The 19,329-nt window shown below is 43.2% G+C and overlaps 1 protein-coding gene across 1 annotated transcript in view; it reads right to left on the reverse strand.

Annotated features, from left to right (window-relative positions):
* KNDC1 (kinase non-catalytic C-lobe domain containing 1) overlaps positions 1-19,329 on the reverse strand; it is a 757,927-nt gene that overhangs the window by 644,410 nt on the left and 94,188 nt on the right. The window contains exon 2 of the mRNA XM_086922530.1: positions 18,271-18,469. Within this exon, the coding sequence (XP_086778656.1) occupies positions 18,271-18,469 (199 nt within the window). The remainder of the gene's footprint in view (positions 1-18,270; positions 18,470-19,329) is intronic.

The raw sequence follows: 19,329 nt of genomic DNA on the forward strand, positions 1-19,329 counted from the left end.
TCCCCGGTCCTTACAAGGAAAATCTTTCTACATGGCGATATGGCACACTTCCTACAAGGGCTTTCACAAAACATTGGGCCCAGTCTTCATCGAGAGAGCATTGTCTGTCTTGCTCGCACCATCGGGAAGATGATCTGCAAATTATATTTTTCTGCAAGGCCTATCGAAGACCCAGGAAATACTGGCTTGTCCCCCTCCTTAAAAAATTGGGCTTCACACGATACTTCACAGCTTATAGGATTCTAAAAACGGACCTTTCACCTATTATTGTATTCGGGGTGGCAAAACTCTTAACTGCGATGTGGCATATCCGCAATCATTTTTTAAAACTTGAGCAATAGCCAGCATAAATGAAATGTTCTGATTCTATGTATCTGTATTATCCAGCAAATGTTTTTATACTATTTTAAATGTTGCTCAATTATGTCTGGACCCTCTTGCTGTTTTAATTGAATATGTTTTGCATATCTTTTATGATCTAAAATTGATCGAAATAAAGATTGAAAATGAAATGAAATGAATGTTTGATTTATTCAGCATTCTGTCCATTAATTGGTTTTACAGCAATTTTGGCCCTAAGCGGGATAGGTATGCCTAGAAATGGGTCCCTTTTTCGCTGTGCCCCTAGATTCAAGCTAGTCTGATTGATATGGGGTGATACCCTGAAACTGGCCCCATGATGCTTGATTACAGTCCAGCTAGGGCTGGAATGTTCCTATGAGGAGCAGGGTCAAGACTGATGTGTATTTGGCTGGGTCCAAACTGGGGTGGCACAGTGAGCAGTAGAACGATGAATTTAACCCAGATCTATGGACTGGGGGTGAATCTATGATTTAGTCAGCATTCTGTCCATCAATTGTTGCCAAGCAAATTGTACAGCACTACAACTTCAGGCTTTTAAAGTGTGTGCTTCCCTATTGTCTTGCACTGATTGAAGTATTGACTTTGGAAGAAAATGTTCTAATCAGCCTTGGGACAGCACCCACAGCTGTTGCCAATAATCAGTCATACAGAAATATGTGCAGGCACGTATTTATTTGGGATGAAAAAAGTGGGGGTTCTCTAACAGGGAATTTGTAAAATAAATGTCTGTGAATACAATAGTGTTCACCCGATCACACTTTTCATTTCAGTCATAGCAGTTACTGCATCAGAATGAAAGTGGGTGCAACCATATGTCCTCATATCCTTATGCGTTTCGGCCGTTAGGCCTTGGTCACAGGTGAGTACAATTGCATTCACAGGAAAGTGCTTTAGTTCAAATACCCCAGTGGTTGATGACATTCTCCTACAGATCCCAAGGTGCATCAGTATTGTTTAAATGTCCATACTTTTGGTGCCATATTTGTCCTGCTATGTAGCATCTGAATCACCGTAGTATGACTTATACTATTCTCGATGCATCTTATGCATCTTGTCTATTACAAATAAAGTACCCATGTGCATGTTGTTTAAAAATAGCACCAATATCTAAACACACTTACAAAATGGGATTGTCAAAGAGAGATTGTTATCTCTCCCTTCTCCCTTTATCAGCCCATATCCAGAAATTCCAGGCAAATCCATTTTGTCTGGTGCCGGGCAAGTGGGTCATGCCCCCGAAAATATATCACCATATTGCAGCAAACACTCCATTGTGGGGGCCCTCTACCCTACAGGGCAGCTTCTGCTTGAACAGGGATGGAGATCCAGTCAATTAATCCAACAGAAGAAAGATGCAGAGCCAGATTCCAGAGTAAAATCATGCGTTTATTTCCAGAGTGAAAGTGGTTGCAACCTTATGTCTTCATATACATATGCGTTTCGGCCGTTAGGCCTTGGTCATAGGTGAGTGGGGGCTCTCTAAAAGGAAACTTGTAAAATAAATTTCTGTGATTACCGTAGTGTACGCCCGATCGGACGTTTCATTTCCGTTTTAGCTGTAACTGCAATATATATATATATATATATAATTCACTGAAAAAACATAGGTTTCAGGCACGTTATAGTTAGACATTAGCATTTAAAAAACCTTAGAAATTCACTGATTAAACTATAGGTTTCAGGGGCATTATAGTTAGTTGGACATTTCACTCGTACAAAACCATAGAAATTCCCCCGTTATAGTTAGTTCAGCTAACTATAACTCGCGCACCCGCAATGCACTGCTGATTATGTGACATATTACACCACTCATTACATTGTCAGTGACATCACTCATGACATCACTGATGACATCTCAAATGACATCATTGATGACATCACTGATGACATCATCCATTGAATGTGTCTTTTTCTGAAAATTAAGTATGTTTTATATATGTATATCTTAAGACCGATGGAAAAATAAATGGAGATATAAGTGTCTAAATGGATGATTTCTTTTTGTAAAATTGATTGTATAACTGACTGATTAAGTGTATCTTAGTGAATACATGGGCTAGCAAGTATTGTTTAAATATGTACATATCTGTATCAGTTTCTCACTGTGTAAAAGTGGCTGCATGGGTTGGTGAGTAGCTACATGAGTGATGCATGAATGAGTGACTCACTGATGTATGTTGTGAAAACAGCATTTTTGCAGGACTGTATGGGTGGATGAGTGTGTGTATGGGTGTGTTAGTGAGTGAATGACTGTCTTAATAGTGTCTTTATGAGTAACTACATATGTTTTAAACTAGCATATGTGAGTATTGCTGTATATAAGATAGTATATGCGAGAGTGAGAGATTGGAAGAGCTTCTGTATAAATAAGTATGTCTTGCTATAAGTGATTGCTTAAGAGAGTAAGTATGTGTAAGTTTCTGTAGAAGTAAGTGTGGTGGTGTGTGTATAACTGTATATGCAAGTAAATGGATGTTTGATACTTTATTTGTATGTGTGATTATGTGTGTGAGTACCTCTATGGATGAGTGGCGGTGTGTAACAGGATGTACAGGTGTATGAGTACATATGATGAGTGAGTACATGTTTGAGTGACTGTATAGGACTGTTGCTGAATGAGTGGATGTGTGTGTGGCCGTTTTAATTTAAGAGATTAAGTCCCCTTGAATCCTGAGTCTCCCTAGGATCCAACTCGCCCACTAGGTACCTCCAGTAAGCGCCACAGAGCTGCGCTGCAGAGAGGTGTAAAAAGGGGCACGGTCTGGACCACCTCTCTGCAACACAGCACAGTGGCGCTTACTGGAAGCACATGGTGGGCTAGTTGGCGCCCAGGGGCCCTCAGGATTGAAGGGGAATTATTTCCCCAACTTAAAACGCGCCACAGGGCGTGTTTGCACACGTCACCTCAGGTTCCCTCCCTTCACCACTGTGTAAACACACCCTGTGGCAGTTTTAAGTTGGGATATTAAGTCCCCTTGAATCCTGAGGGTCTCTAGGGTCCAACTAGCCCACTAGGTACCTCCAGTAAGCGCCACAGAGCTGCGTTGCAGAGAGGTATAAAAAGGACATGGCCTGAACCACCTCTCTGCAATGCAGCACAGTGGCACTTACTGGAAGCACCTGGTGGGCTAGTTGACCTCCAGAGGCCCTCAGGATTGAAGGGGAATTATTCCCCCAACTGAAAATGCGCCAAAAGACGTGTTTACACACGTCACCTCAGGCCCTGTCCCCTACCTTCACCACTGTGTAAACATGCTCTGTGGCCATTTTAAGTTGGGAGATTAAGTCCCCTTGAATCCTGAGTGTCCCTAGGATCCAACTAGCCCACTAGGTACCTCCAGTAAGCGCCACAGATCTGCGTTGCATGGAGGTGTAAAAAGGGGTGTGACCTCTGAACACCTCTCTGCAACGCAGCTCCTTGACACATACTGGAGGTACCTGGTGGGCTAGTTGGCCCCTGGGACCCTCAGTATTGAAGGAGAATTAATTCCCTAACTTACAACTCGCTAGGGGGTGCGTTTGCAAAGTGGTGAAGGAAGGGGGCGGGGCTTGAGGTGACATGTGTGCAAACACTCCCTGTGGCGTGTTTTAAGTTGGGGACTAGCCCACCAGGTACCTCCAGTATGCGCCAGGGAGCTGCGTTGCAGAGAGGTGTTCAGAGGCCACACCCCTCTTTACAACACTCTGCAACGCAGCTCTGTGGCGCTTATTGGAGGAACCTGGTGGGCTAGTTGGCCCCCAGGGGACCTCAGGATTCAAGGGGACGCGTTTTCCCACATTCCCGCCAGCTCCCTGCCTCCTGCAGGAGCCGGCATTGCTTTTCCACATGGGGAGCTGCTAAGATGCAGCTCCCTGTGTGGAAAAACAATCGTCTTTGGTTTTTGGAAGAGAGAGCAGGTTTCCTGCTCTCTCTTCCAAAAACCAAAGCAGTTTGCTATGACAGGGCGGGAGCCGTGAGGCTCCCGCCCTGCCACAGCAAACAGCAGTGTCCAGGGGGTGGGCACCCCGGGACACTGCAGGAGCTGGCCCTGGTGGGTGGCGGTCCCCAGAGCCAACACAGGCTCCAGGAGAGGGGCCACGCATGACATAGCCCCGGGGTGGTGGTCCTAGGTGCTCGTGGGTCTGTAACGGACCCCCAAATTAGAATGTTAGTGCACCGGGGAGGTGGAGGTCCCCAGGGCGTGTAGGGGGGAGGCTCAAGCCCCCCCAACAGGAATATATATATATTTTAAAAAGCCCCGAGGTGGCGGTCCCTGGGGCAGCTGGGGGCCGTGTGCCCCTGCTAGCCAATTAATTATTTAAAGCCCTGGGTCTGGCGGTCCCGCGCTTCATTTTTTAAAGATTTCAGCAGAAATTTGCGCTGGGTGCGTGAATCTCGCTGATTTGTTTTTTTAAAAAAATGCTTTTTTGGGCCCTGGGGTCCTTGTGAGACCCTCTGAGCAGGCCTAGGGGGTCAGGGTGTTTCTACCATGCCCCCTTTCTTGTTTTTTGCATTTGTTTTTCTGTTTTCTTGTGCCTCGGTTCTACCGAGGCACAAGAAAGCATCCTTTTTTTAAATGATGTAAATCCATTCAGTAGTTGATGAGAAAAGCAAAAATAAATGTTTCGATATTTAGAGGCACGGAGGATCCACGCACCCTCCCGACCACGAGCTGTATTCTAGTTGGCTGTCAACACTTCAAACCAGGAAGTGTTGGCAGCCATCTTGTGCCTCGGTAACTGAGGCACAAGAAAACAAGGAAACAAACCCAAAAAACAAGAAAAGGGGTCAGGGTAGAAACTTCCTGACCCCTAGGCCTTCTCAGGGGGTTCCACAAGGAACCCCCGGGCCCAAAAAAGCATTAAAAAAAGAATCGACCAAATTTGCGCTGGGTGGGCTTCTGCGCTTTGTAGTATTGAAGCCCCCGGGTGGGCCAAGTCCTGGGGCAGTGAAAAAAAAAGTGTGGGGGCCCCCATCCCCCCGACACTGCCCCAGGGACCGCCACCTCCCCAGCGCAAGATAATTGAGTTGCGGGGGCACGCAACCCCCCTGCAGCCCCAGGGACCACCACCCCCGGGGTTTCTTTTTTGGAGGCCCCCCAAGCACCGGGGACCTCCACTCTGGGGCTTTTTAACAATATTTGTGGGGGGCACATGGTCCCCCCACAGCCCCAGGGACCGCCACCCCCGGGGCTTCTATTTTTTATTTAAAAACAACCTGTGTGGTGGGGGCTTGAGCTAAGTATTCAAATGCGGTGGTCCGTTACGGACCCCGAGCCCTGGGACCACCACCTCCCTGGGGCTTCACACACGTTGGGAGGGGGGCCATGCAGCCCCCCTGCTGGAGCCAGTGATGGCCCTGGGGACTGCCACCCCCCAGGGCCGGCTGCTGCAGTGTCCCGGGGTGCCCACATAAGGGAAAGAGGCAATGGTGAAATGAAGGAATGTTGGAGGTGCAGAACGAAAGAACGAGGAGTAACTCATAATCAGTAAAGTGCAGAGGCAGGGGAGGAGTGTGGGAGATACCAGGGGTGACAGACAGAAGAAAGATGATGGGGTTGTGAGGATTGAGAAGAAGCAACGAGTGGGTAAGAGGGTAAAGATAAAGGAGGCAAGATAAGGTACGAGGAGCAGAGATGCCTATAATTATAACATTTCCCTCATGGAGTTCAGAGAAAGCAATCCATTCTAGGAAGAAGGATACATCCTAACTTCCAATAGCTTTAAGTGAGAGAGAAATAATCCTGTGGGCTGAGCCAAGATGTGGTCGACAATGTCTCAATTCAATGTCTGAAAGATTGGTCAGTAATGAACAATACTTGAAAGGGGGGACCCTAACCTCATCCTAAGTATATTGAACTGATAGGTCTGTTTGAAAGCTGTGCTGGAAGAACTGATACCTAGAAATTAGACTAACAGGTACATTTTACCATACATTTTATCTGGGATATTTACTAAAAAGGAACAGGATTTACCAGCAGCTCTACAGGAGCATGGCAACACAAAATGATGACGGACGGAATGCTGAACATTGTCAAAGATTCACCCCCAGTCACGGATCAGAATACAGAAGCACCATTGACATCAGCCACCATTTCACGGTCTGCACAGCCTGCACAGAAAGCCTTGATAATGTCTGAAAGCTCATAGATTTTAGAAATAAGTGAATACTCTGAGAATTTGATACAGGCTTGTATCATTTTTCAAAGAGTTTAATGCATATCTCCCCTTTTGCGGCTTCTACTTCCTCTCATTTCCCACCCCCCTTGGCTGTTTGGATGTTTCACTTACAATATTTGTGATGGAATGTCTATCAGCGTTAAACCATTTATGACTAGAAATATTTCCCTGTATTGGATCATTACATTTCCCTGTTATTCCTTCTTATTTAAACACCCCGGCACAGCATGCAAAATCCATGTGCCTACTCCAAAGGGTGGATGCTGACAAAAGCACTCCTGTTTTGATCTTTTCAGGCTGCAAAATGTGCAGTAACCCAAATAAGCTCTAATTGTGGCAAAGGGTTAGAGGCATCTTATCCCAAACTAAGCCTCTTGTGTCTTTTTTTAGGCCTGTGCTATTTACCAATGTATCTCACATCTCAGTGTAAATGACAGGAGAATTTGAGGCCTTTGAGTAAACCCGAGAAGGTTATTTTAGATTTTTTTTTGTTATCACCACTTAAAAGTGGTACTCAAGGCTTGAACAGTTCTCATTGACCTCTGTATCACATATCAGGCCACATATCTGTTGTCTTGTTTAGCTTCTGCTTAGTCTTTGAGTAAACAGGCACATTATTTCAAACCTTTGTAAATGTCACCTGCCAGAATCTTACATCTCTGTGGTTCAAACAAGGAATTCTTACTCCTCAGTGATCCTGACAGAGGTATTCAAGGCCTACATTTGAGGATTCTTAGTCAGATCAACATTTGACAACTGGGCGAATCACAAAGGAGTGTCCGACTTTATAATGACCATATAAATTTTAAACTGACAGGTTTATCTTTATCCAAATCACTGAGACGCAGTAAAGTGAGGATTGTTTTGGGTGAATGTTAGACCTGACATTCTTGGTGTTGTTTTCCCCCTAACTTTTGCCTTCAGACCTCCTGTTTTTGATGGCTTTGTTTCTGCTAACCTAGGGATTTTGCGGACTTTAACACTGCTAACCAGTGCTAAAATTTGGTGATCTAACTTTCTGTTCCCTCATTTTGCTCTTTTTTTCCGCACCAGGATACTCTAGAGTAACAGTGAGCGTTACAAAACCATTATAACATAACATAACATAAAATGCTTGTGCTCTTTCCATAACATTGTAGCATTGGCTCACACCCAATTGGCATATTTAATTTACTTTTAAGTCCCTACTAAATCACACTACATGTGCCCGGTGCCTATAAATTAAATGGTGTAGTGAATCTCCAGCCCAGGTTTTCGCATCTCTCGTCGACTGCAGCCTCAACGACAATACCGGACTCCTCATCGCAACCTTACTGATCCCCGGAACCAACACATTGCCAGCTCCATGCCACATCTCCGACTTCACAATGCAAGCCCCGTCGATGGGATCCTCAATGACCACACAACAGGACCTCGCACAACAGATTCACCACATCTTGGAACCAATACATCGCTTCAGCTGCGGGACCCTGTTTCAACCCGGATCTACGCAGGGCTCCACAACCAGGATTTAAGGTACTTTGTTCAACGGGCCTAACTGGTCGACCTAAACTTGTGACTTTGTCCCTGTCCAGCACAACCAGATAGCCCCAGTTGGCACTTTGTGCTTTTAAGAGCTGTTTTACAGTTTAGTCTTTAAATATTCATAGCTTCCATCCACTGATTGTATTTTTTGTCATTTTGGTCATGTTTTATTATTTCAAAATCACTCATTTAAAAAAAATCCTGTATGGGATCTTTTAGTGTGGCATTTTCACTGTTCTACTGTTTGAACTGTTGCAGAAATACTTCACACTTTGCCTTCAAGTTAATCCTATTTTTCTGTGGCATGCTACCGGAAGCTGAGCACAGGCTGATTTGGGGTTTGCTTGTGCATTAATTTGGCTAGGGTTGTTGTTGTAGATTGACCAGGGCTCACACCTCAGTCAACCAGTAACTCAATCTCTAAGAGTGAGTGTACAGCCATGATCATTTACATGGTGTCATTCCGTCGCCATTTCCTTCTCACCTTTCCAGGCCTGTACCATTTTACACTACTGCTCCCCTTACAGCTTCATCTCGCTGGCCTTATTATTACTTTTCTACCTCACTACACACTGTCATTCCACTCTTCCTTACACTTTTAACCTCCCCTTTACTCCATCTTCCATGCTACCCTATCCAATCCCTACATTGAACTCATCCTCTTTACCCCTCCTTCTGCCTTTCTCTCACCCCATATATTTTCCAACCTACCCCACTAGTCTTAGTAACATCCCCCATCTTCTTTCTTTTCATACCCTCCTATATATCCCCGAGTAACCACTGCAGAGATCTGTCCTGCACCTTCTCCTTTCCATCCACTTCCACTCAGTCGCGGCTCCTGGAGGGAGTGCTGAAGGATGGTGGGGCAGCCTGGGGGAGGGGCAGGTTGGGGGGTAGTAAACTCCATCATACGGCAGACCGGAGTTAAGTACATAAATAAATAAATAAAACAAATTACATTGCATGCGCTGCAACACAAATGGCATTGCAGCGTGCACAATGTAATTCTTTATTTATTTATTTATGTACTTAACTCTGGTCGTCTGTATGCCAGAGTCTACTACCCCCCCACCCTGGCCCCCCTGGCCCGCCCCACCGCAAGCAGCACTCCCTCCAGGAGCTGCGACTGCTTTCACTGCTTCTTCATTCCAACTCTCTTACTTCTGGTCCCTTCCACATTAAACCTGCCAAGCACCGCTTCCAGGCCATCACTTCTCTCACCTCTGCTAACTTCTTTTCAATGATACCCAGGCCTTGCCTTCTCCTTTCTCTTCCCCACTCACTCTTCACGTACATCTTTCACCTTGCTGAGGAAACTGTATATACCTCGGGCGTCAACCCTCTGTCGTCCTCTGCATTCTTCAAGCCAGTCATATCACTTCTCCCACTCTTGGGGTTACCCATCCTCCAGCACAAACCCACATACTCCATATTGCCTCCCGCAATAACTCAAGTGCAGTCTTGTTATTGGCAGATGGCATGAAAAAAAGTATCACAACAAAATAAAAAGTGGGAGTGCATTGCCTTTTACAGGGAGGCAATGAAATAAAGCAGTGGTTCCAAAACATTGGTCCGTGGACCCCCAGGGGTCCATGACATATTCCCAGGGGGTCCACAGGCAGAAGTTTTAAAAGCGCTGTACATTTCCTTGTATAATTAGCAGTTTTGGGGCAACAGTAGAAGTGTCAAGATAACTCTGAGGGTTAATGTACCTGCTGGAGAGATATGGGAGTGTTGTCCATTGGCAGCTTTGACTTATCTAAGGTAGTTGTTGGAAAGTGGGTTATTGGTAGGGGCAAATGTGGGTCTGACACTGGCAATAAGGCCACTAACACATGGTAGGACTCAGCATAAGTCTTAGAAAATTATTCCTATGCTCAACCCTTGGTAACGTAGCTGCAAGCAGACAGGCTTAACTTCAAAGACAGGTATGTAAAGCATTTAAAAACATAATTTCAGTAAATAATTAAGACACAACACATAATAAAAATCCAACACCAATTTATGGAAATAGGAAATATTTATGTCTTTAAAATGACACCAACATGACAAAAATCCAATGTAGGGAACCAGTGATATGAATTTTCAAAGCTTTAATAAAATATAGCACTTATAAGATTATAGCATCATATTGTGATACCTGCTTGCGGTAGATCGGGCCAAAGTCAAAGTTTCGGGCCAGGCACGATGGAGCCCTGAGCAGCTACAGCTTGTGGCAGGTCCAGGTCTCTGTTTCTACCTTCACACTTAGAAACTTTTCTGGAGCTTTTCTCCTCGAGGCCCCTCGAAGCTCTTAGCCACTCCGTATACGGTGAGGGTTCGCCGGCTTGAATTGTGACGAGGTCCCGGTCAATTTCTATGGAGCGGACCTAGAAACTTTCTCAAGATCCCTTTAGCGGGCCAACCCAAAAATCCAAGCCGACACGCGATGGAAGGCAGGCGGCTTGGCTTTCGCAGTTGCTCCCAGTCACCTTTTCGACGAGTGGACTTAGAAACCTTTCTGGAGCTTTTTCTGGGGGGGTCTCTCAATGCTTCTCATGTAGCCGTATCCGGTGAGGGTTCACCGGCTTCAGTTTTCTTCTAGTCCCGGTCAATCTCTGGAAGTTGGAGCGATGGAGCTTTTAGCAGGACGAACCTGGTTAACTTGGCCGGCTCGCGGTTGAAGGCAGGCAGCCTGGCTAGCCAGGTTGAGTCGGTGCCTCTATGGAGCTTTTTTCAAAGTTGGTCCAAAATTCTCCAAACTTCTTGAACTTCTTCCTGAAGTTCCTCAAGGGGTTCCAAAGGTTCTCAAACTCACTCCAAGGGTCTTTAAGCTGCAAGATGGTCCTTGAAAGTTGAGGACTTCAGTTCCCCCAATACACTGTTACAAAACCCTTACAAATCCACTGATGGTTCTCCATGGTGTAGATTTAGTTGGTGATGTTCTAGATGAGCTCTTTCAACCTGTAGCTTTCAGGGACTCCATTTTTTAGTTCTGTTCCAGCAGGATAATCCACAGGGCTGTAGTTTCAGATGGTGCCGTCTTCAGAGGTGAGGCCTTAGAAATCTTTGCACAGCAAAACTTCTCAACAGGGCAATTCTTGCTTCAGTAAGTTTCAAGCAGCAGATCTGGAGGGCTCTGCCCCTCTCACATACTTATTCCAAGGTCTCTGGGTCATTCAGGAAGTCACTTCTGACCAATGGGAGCAGGGTAACTCCTCAAAGTTATGACCACATCCTGTAGAGTGTGGCATTATTCTGTCCCAGAGTGCAGCAAATCTTCCAGATCCATAATGGCTGATTTTCCAACGAGGAGGTAAGAGCTGGTTAAACACACCCCTAGGATGACCTATTTACTTAGACTCTCCCCCCTGCACCTGCTCATACCTTCCTTAATACTACCATCTGCCTAAGGTGTGATGTTCAGAGCTATAAATGAAAATGGTTTCTACTCTCTCTTTAAAAAGCATAAATTACGACTCCTCCCCCTGGCCTGACATTCCTATGGAACAGCACACTACCCTGCCAACAGAGCTGGTTAATGCCAGGGGCTCTTTATCACCTCTTCAAGGCAGCCTAGCTAATCCACTTAACTCTGACCAATCAGGGCAGACCACTGGAAGGCTGAATTTGGACTTAAAAACAAGAAAGTCTTATAACTTCTTGCATGTATACTTTAGGAGAAATTCAACAATATGATATTGTTGGATTGATTAATATTTATTTATTTATTTATTTAAGTAGCTTATACAGCGCGCGGCTACCCCCAAAGGGGTGTCCCGGCGCTAAGACAGAAGCTCAGGAGTACAAAAGAGAATCAAGACAAGCGCAGGACTAAGTTCATGACCTGGAGAACAGCCACGTTTTTAATTTACTGCGGAAGAGGGATTCAGACCAGCAGAACCTAAGGTCAAGTGGGAGGCAGTTCCAGAGTTTGGCAGTCATTACGCCAAACCCTCTGCCGCCCATTCTGGATCGTCGGAAGCGTGGTACAATCAGGAGATGTAAACTCCATTCTGAGAAGTCTTTGAATGGCATTTCTATCTCTCTCCTATCAAGAGTTATTAATCAATAACTTTCTACCATGTTAACCAATGTAACAGGGGATTTGCAATCGGAAAAATGACTTGGGCCATTTTTCCAGCACCAGGACTTACAAAAACATATTTTATAAGTACTTGCCTTATATCTACAGGAACCCCGCCCCATTTACAACTAGGAGAGACTTTAAGGGTTCTGAATCTGTAGAAATATTTCTAATTCTCCCTCCACAGTGCTCCTAGCATCAAAGTCGAAGTTGAGCAGCACTTTACCACAATGTGGGGAGTGAAATGTGAAATTTCAGTTTACCCAGGCATATAAAAAATTATTTTATATGGGTATACCTTATAAATACATGACCCCCCACCCCTGGGATACCTAGGTTAGATGGGAAAATTGAGAGAGACCCCCTAACACACCAGGGGAATAGGGTACTTGTAAACAGTAAAATAAAAAGAATCCCTTGGCAGAAGTACTCTAAGGTTAGCCCATATATTAGTAATGGTCCATTACTAATATATGGGCTAACGTTATAGTACTTCCGCCAAGGGATTCTTTTGATTTTACCATCATACCTAGGCTAGAGCCTGGGGGTCCCTATTATGCCAAAACATTACATGTTATCCATGTTTAAGTGCCCCAAACACAAAAGTCGAGTTTAGGCACAATTTTCTTTTTAAAAGCAGTCCTGGCCCCCAGGGCTGTTTTTAAACTGACCTCAGGCTCCAGCAGTGCACACATGCAAGTGCAAAAAGAGCTGCTGGCCTCTAAACTGCCATGCCAAAGGGGACTAGGGACTTGTAGGTAGTTTCAATCCCCCTGCCCTATTATATACTTGGGGCCAATAGGAAGGTCATGTACCCTAGTGTATGTAGGTGTTTTAACTGTATTCTAATGTGTCTCTTTCAGCATAGCACTGGCCGTGAGTCTGGTTAGGCAGAGCCCAGGGTCAGTCAGAGTCAGTTACCACCAGTATCAGTCAGCAAAAAGTTGGGGGGTACCCAGGGTACAGGATAACTTTGCAACAGTAGTGCAGAGAGTAATATGCCTACTGCAAAAAGTGTATAGCATGCATTTAAAAAAACTATTTTATGTGCACAGCTCAGTGGTTTACTGCCTTTGTCAAAGAGATTCTGTTGTTACTGTTGCAGGTCATAAGTCATACCTTATCACAGTGAGCTATGAACTGCCATCAAAGAGAAGCATGCAAACTGCATGGTACAAATTAGTATGTTATGTTTTTTCCCAGTTTTCACTATGCTAATACTGCTAAAAAATGTTTGTCTGAATAGAAATAAATTCTTAATATTAAAGTCTACGCTAACCACTGAGTTTATGTTCTAAATACTGAGTTTGTGCTTTTCCAGACCAAACACTCTTAAAAAATGCCTACCAGTTTAGATGACATGTGAATCCTACACCTTGTAGTCTCTTGTGCCGTATCTAACATCTTCTATACATGTCTCTGTATGTGTGTGATGTAAGGTGCTCTGACATCTTACACTGGTATGTGCTACAAAACAAATGAAATACATGCGACAGAGGGGCTATGGAGTGATTAAAGGCACTGTTGGAGGGTGATAATGAGGGAATTATTGAAGAGCCCCAATAAAGATTGTCGTATCCTGGTGCACAATAAGGTCATCATTTACTATGCTCTAAAAGCTAATACAAATCAATATATATTGACAAATGCATTGTAGAATGCACCCTTTTCCCCTTTTTTTCTTGGGAGGAGAGCCTCCCCAAAACCCCCTTCGTAGTGGTCAGGCTCACTCGCTAAACTTGGTGTGCCCTGTAAGTGGACTGGTCTCACAACAATTTGCCAGGGCTGCTTTGGGTTTCCAGTCCAGCCCCGGCAGCAGGAGCCTCGTACTACGAAATAAAACCATACGTTAAAAAGTTAGTCACTGAGATGCAGCACCAACTTTGCCATTAAAATATTCCGATTTTTGCAAATGTTTCAATATATGATAAGAAAATCTATATTAATTCGAGTATTTGTTTGGTGTGCACTTTTTATGTACTTTTTGCAAATTACTGTTTTAGTGTTTGACATTTAAATAGTAAAAATAGGTTGGGGGTCCCGGCTTCCAGCAGTGATTTAATAGGGGTCCACAGGAGTCAAAAGTTTGGAAACCACTGAAATAAAGGATTCCAGGCTGCAAATCGAGTAGTTCCCCCCCTCTTCTTCCCAAACTCTAGCAGATCAAATACACACTGTCATCTCACTTTCATAAGTGCCTGCATTCTTTCATTTGGATTTGTCTCTAGAAAATTCTGTAATTTACTTTCGCTGTTGTTTAATTTGTGCCCACATTATGCACTCTCCCTACGAGAGGCTAACTGAGCGGCTGCAGGCAACGAGGAAGAAAGAACGATTTGTCATTTGACGTGAATTATTGCAACCGGCTGGAGGTAATCATTATTTTCTCTACCGTATTAAATTCCAAATTACTTTAAAAAAATCTGAGACTTGCCTCAGACACTAGGCTTAGTGCGGGAGTGGTTACAAAAAATAATAATTTAGTTTGGGCAGTACTTTAGCCCATCATATGAAAAGACTGTGCCACTGAGAATTGCTCGACCCATTACCTTTAAATAAACGACTCAATTCATCACATTGCTTATCGAATTTCCTAACAACTTGCCTCCATCAACAATATGAAAAATGTGTCAATCCTATTCCACCCATATTTCCTTTCTGCGGATTCCTTGGCTCTTAACAGCATATCTTCTGTTCCACTTGAGGTTTAGAAAATACAGCATCTTTTTTTGTTTCAATGAATCAGAACGTGTGAACATTGAGTCCTTACAACTATACGTTTCCCATCTGGATTAGGCCAATTGAAAAAGAGCAGAAAAGTAAACTGTTATTGTTTCCAAACAACCCATTTAAAAACTCTGGGTTTTATTGTGGTTTAAATCGTTCATCTGAGTATGCAGACATATCTTACTATTATTTTCGAATCTACTGCTTTACAGAAGTCGAAAAGCTGTGCTGCTATGAAGAATGTTTTTAGTGGAAAAGGATAATTGGATTGAATAAGGAGTACGGAAAGTCTTTGGGACTGCTAACAGTAGGATAGTCATGGCAGCATTTTAATTTTATTGTGAGCGGAATGACATATGTGTCTCAGAGTATTAGATGCTTGGGGCCTTATTGCAGAATCTTTGCTCTAGTCCAATCAGTTTGCTCCATTTTCTGCCTTGTGTTCTAGGAACTACAGCAAACTACATTTGCAAATAGGGCACAACCCGATGTCATGCTCCTTTCGCTGTATTTACATATGAATTTGAGAAAATGCACACCACTTTTTAAAACTGAAAGATGAGACCAAGGAATGCAAATTATTTTTGTATTTTATGTAGTTTACTTTGTAAAGGAAAGGCAAGTGATTTGCTTTATTTTTTATGGACAGGGGTTCTTTAAATTATCTATGGCACAAGAAAAATGACCTACAATCAAACCGATATATTTGTTAGCTTAATTAATGGTCCAACAATACATTTGTACATTGTCGGACTGTTGAAAACGCTTTTCTGTAATAGGTTTGCTCAAATCGTATTATACAAGCTGAAAAAGACAACAAAATGGCTCTAGCGTCGGATCACAAGCATTTGTGACTGCTGCTCTTTCATGTCCTTATGGTAACTTAAGGCAGTGTTTGGTGCAAACGCCTTTTACTGCTGTATTATGAAAGCAGATTTACGGAGGCCAAAATGTATGTCAAGATAATTTCTTCAGATTTGTTGGGTGGCATGTCGTTGTGATGGGGATGTGCTCTGTTGTGTTTTTGTGCTGATCTGTTTGTGTATAGCTTTACTGCAATGGTTTGTGTTGTAGTTGATGTGTTGCATTCAGCTTTAACTGTTTTATTGTGATGTGACATGTTATTAAAATGCTTTGTGTATTTTACTCTATGTTCAATGATTCACCTCAAGTGTCGAAAATACTGCTATCTCTAAAACCAAAAGAAGCACATGCATTTTAAGGTTCTGTGACTAGCAAACATTTACCACCCCCTTTGGTCAAAACAAAATAGCCAGTCAGTCAGTCAGTAAATTTATTACGATCACAAGAATCCTGAAAAGTATACAGCACAACAGAAACCAAAATGTACAGCAATAATAGGATGACCATATAAAAAGTTACTAAAGAGAATTTACACAATTTACACAATAAAAACCTCCATAGGAAAAAAGTGCAACAAGCAATAGCAGCCAATAACAAGTCTGATTGATCAGAATTAAAGTGCTTAATGTGCTGGATTGGAGATCCAATAAATACAAGATCTTAGTCAATTCCAAAAGTGTTCGGGACAAGCCATTCCTTAATGGCAACAGAAAGCTTCAAACACATAGTTTCCTTCACTTGATTCAGAGTGCATGCTAGAATTTAGAAAGGCCAAACACAATGCATTGTCTAGTATCAGTGCACAGAGCTTTTAACACCTCTAAGTAATGACCACGTTCTACTATAGTACATAACGGGAAAATCAATTTTTCCTCAGTAGCCAGTAGGACGGGCAAACAAAATAGCACTGGACCAGTTCTTCAAATACTTAAGGCACCTGTCAGTTTAAAACTGTCATTGAGACTGTGCCTTAACTTATAGCTACCAGTGCTCACTTTATGTGAGACTTAGCATGCACTCTATTAGGAAAAGTGTAGGAACAGAACATCTGTCTGCAATTGCGAACACCTAGCACTGCTTTCTGTCAATCTTATGCAACTAAATTTTGGAGTATGGGACAAGTGCAATAAGTCAGCAGGTATTGAGGTACAATACCCTCACACAGTTTCATTTTAATGTTACATGTTTTTCAATTTATGACTAAGAACTATGGATCACATGTACAAAATTTAGGAATTGCGATTTCCTAACTGCGATTCTTACTGAATTGTAATTAGGAAATTACAATTCCTAATATACAAAATAACATATTTAAAAACAGCAATTCCTAGCGCGGTCGCAAATAGACCTACTTCCTGAATATTAATGAGGAAGGTAGCTATCCGTGACCCATTAGAAATCGCTGCCATCACAGCGATGGTGGTCTGCTTGTGTCAGCAGACCACCACATCTGTGATTGCTTTGAAATAAAACAGCTTAAAAAAATGGGACCACTGCCTGCTCTTAAAGCGGAAGGAGTCCCTTGGGGACCCTTCCTAATTTTGAATGGCTTACAACATCCTTCTAAGACGTGGTGAAATATTAATATTATGTGACCGGAATTTGGTGGCAAAACATTAATACATATCACTGTGATTTGGTATTTGGAAAGGGTGCCCCATACACATCCCTTCCAAATACCGAATCGCTAAACCAAATTGCAATTTAGTAGCAAGTTTCTGAGTCGTACTTTGGCATTTGTACATTTCAAAATGCTTTTTTGCAGTTTTTTTTGCAGTTGCAACTGGCCCGATTCAGCTAATTGGGCCGTTTGCGTTGCAACTCCAAAAATGATTTGTACATATGGCCTTGAGATTTTGATTTCTACGCCCCCAGATGTGTTCTTTTTATCGAGTTAAAGTATGTTGTATTTTTGCCATCACATACCACAAAAAGAATACTATAAATGAAAATAAACTCTGAAGGTAGTTAAAAGTTGTGATGGAGCTCACTGAATTAGCATGCTGGATTTTTGATACGTAGGTAACCAGGGCCAGCTCTAGTGCTGGTGGCGCCCGATGCGACAATCTTCTGTGGCACCCCCCATGACCTCCTCATCTGATTCCATCTCTACCACCAGGCAAAAGTGCCCCTCATCTCTCCATAGCCCCTCTCTCATATATATTTCATTTGGTTTAAAGCGCTGGTAAAAGCTGACTTTATTAATCCACTCAGCTATCAATATAAAATACAGATCTGTTCTTTGCAGCAGACATATTAGCCCTCTGCACTACTTTAGGGGGAGCCAAACTGCCACTAGACACAACTCAGATCTCTTTCCCTCTAGCAGGAACATTAATCACAAGAGCTATCTTTAAATTGTTATTTCCACTTGAAAGCTGGGTGCACAAGGAACTCTGCAGCATGTGCTTTTAAATCTTAAGTTATTGTTAAACACTTCTCCCCTCCCTAAGGTCAGTGCCCCCCCCTCCATGTCAGCGCCATGTGTGGCCGCGCCAGTCACAACACCCTAAAGATGGCCCAGTAGGTAACAGAGATGTCAACACAAGTCCCTCAGGTAAGCTTACCACTCAGCGGTTCCATAAAGCATACACTGCCGTTTGTATTGAAAGCCAGGGTGTCAGGGGTGATGCAGAGTGTTTGGAAGAGCGCTGAATGCAATATTTCCTTCATGGAATAGCAGCACTCCAAGCAGATCGCCCAAATATCTCGTTCTGTAAGACAGCTCTCTCTCAGGGACAAAATGTCCGCCAGGGACACATTTTCCTGTCAAGACACAAATTCAGACATAAATTCAAAAATTGGTCTCAATAACATTACATGCACTTAATTAGAGTTTATATATTTGACAATACATCAGATCTTCTTAAGCAAATTGCTTTAAATGTGCTGTCGTTTGTAAAACTACAAAAGGCAGGCAAAAATCATCAAACTGTAACATTTTGGAGGGCCACTGGGACCCAATCCAATTAAAATGACATTGAGCAGTTTACAGACTACCAGAGTGACTTACAAAACTGGCAATAATTCCACAGTGAATCATTCTATCTCCTCCAGTCGTCTCGTGGGAGACACCAGTTTCCTACACTTCGTGATTTCTTTCCCTGCTGGGTCCTACCCGTCATTATTTTATCACAGCTTCCGCTGCAAACATGATTTCCCTGCTCATCTGAAAGCTGTCCTGACCTTTCTCAATGAAAGCAGGCTCTGGATGTGCATTTACAATATGCACTGAAAGCAGTATTTTTAGTACACATAGAGGACTGCGGAAAGCACAAGTGTAAGTTTTATTTCAAAGGGAAATGCAGTGGTTATATTTTGCAGGGAAATACTCTCATTGTTTTGCAAAAATATGCGCCTCACACAAATTCACCATCCATAAATATATATCTTTATTCTCAACACTTTCTAATCCCCAAGACTGTCACCATCACCCTTAGGCGAAAATAGCACAGGCCAATCAATGAACAGTATTTAAATAGCACAGCTATTTACCCCTGATGGTATCCAGGCGCTGAGATCTCAGTAGGCACAGTCGAAAAGCCAGGTCTTGAGTCCCAGTTAGAAATGGGATTTCTGGTCGGCTGAGGTATGCACCCAGGCCAGTGCAGGAACCACACTCTAGT

The sequence above is a fragment of the Lissotriton vulgaris genome, chromosome 5 (genome assembly GCF_964263255.1).
Source record: "Lissotriton vulgaris chromosome 5, aLisVul1.2, whole genome shotgun sequence".
Classification (NCBI taxonomy): Eukaryota; Metazoa; Chordata; class Amphibia; order Caudata; family Salamandridae; genus Lissotriton; species Lissotriton vulgaris.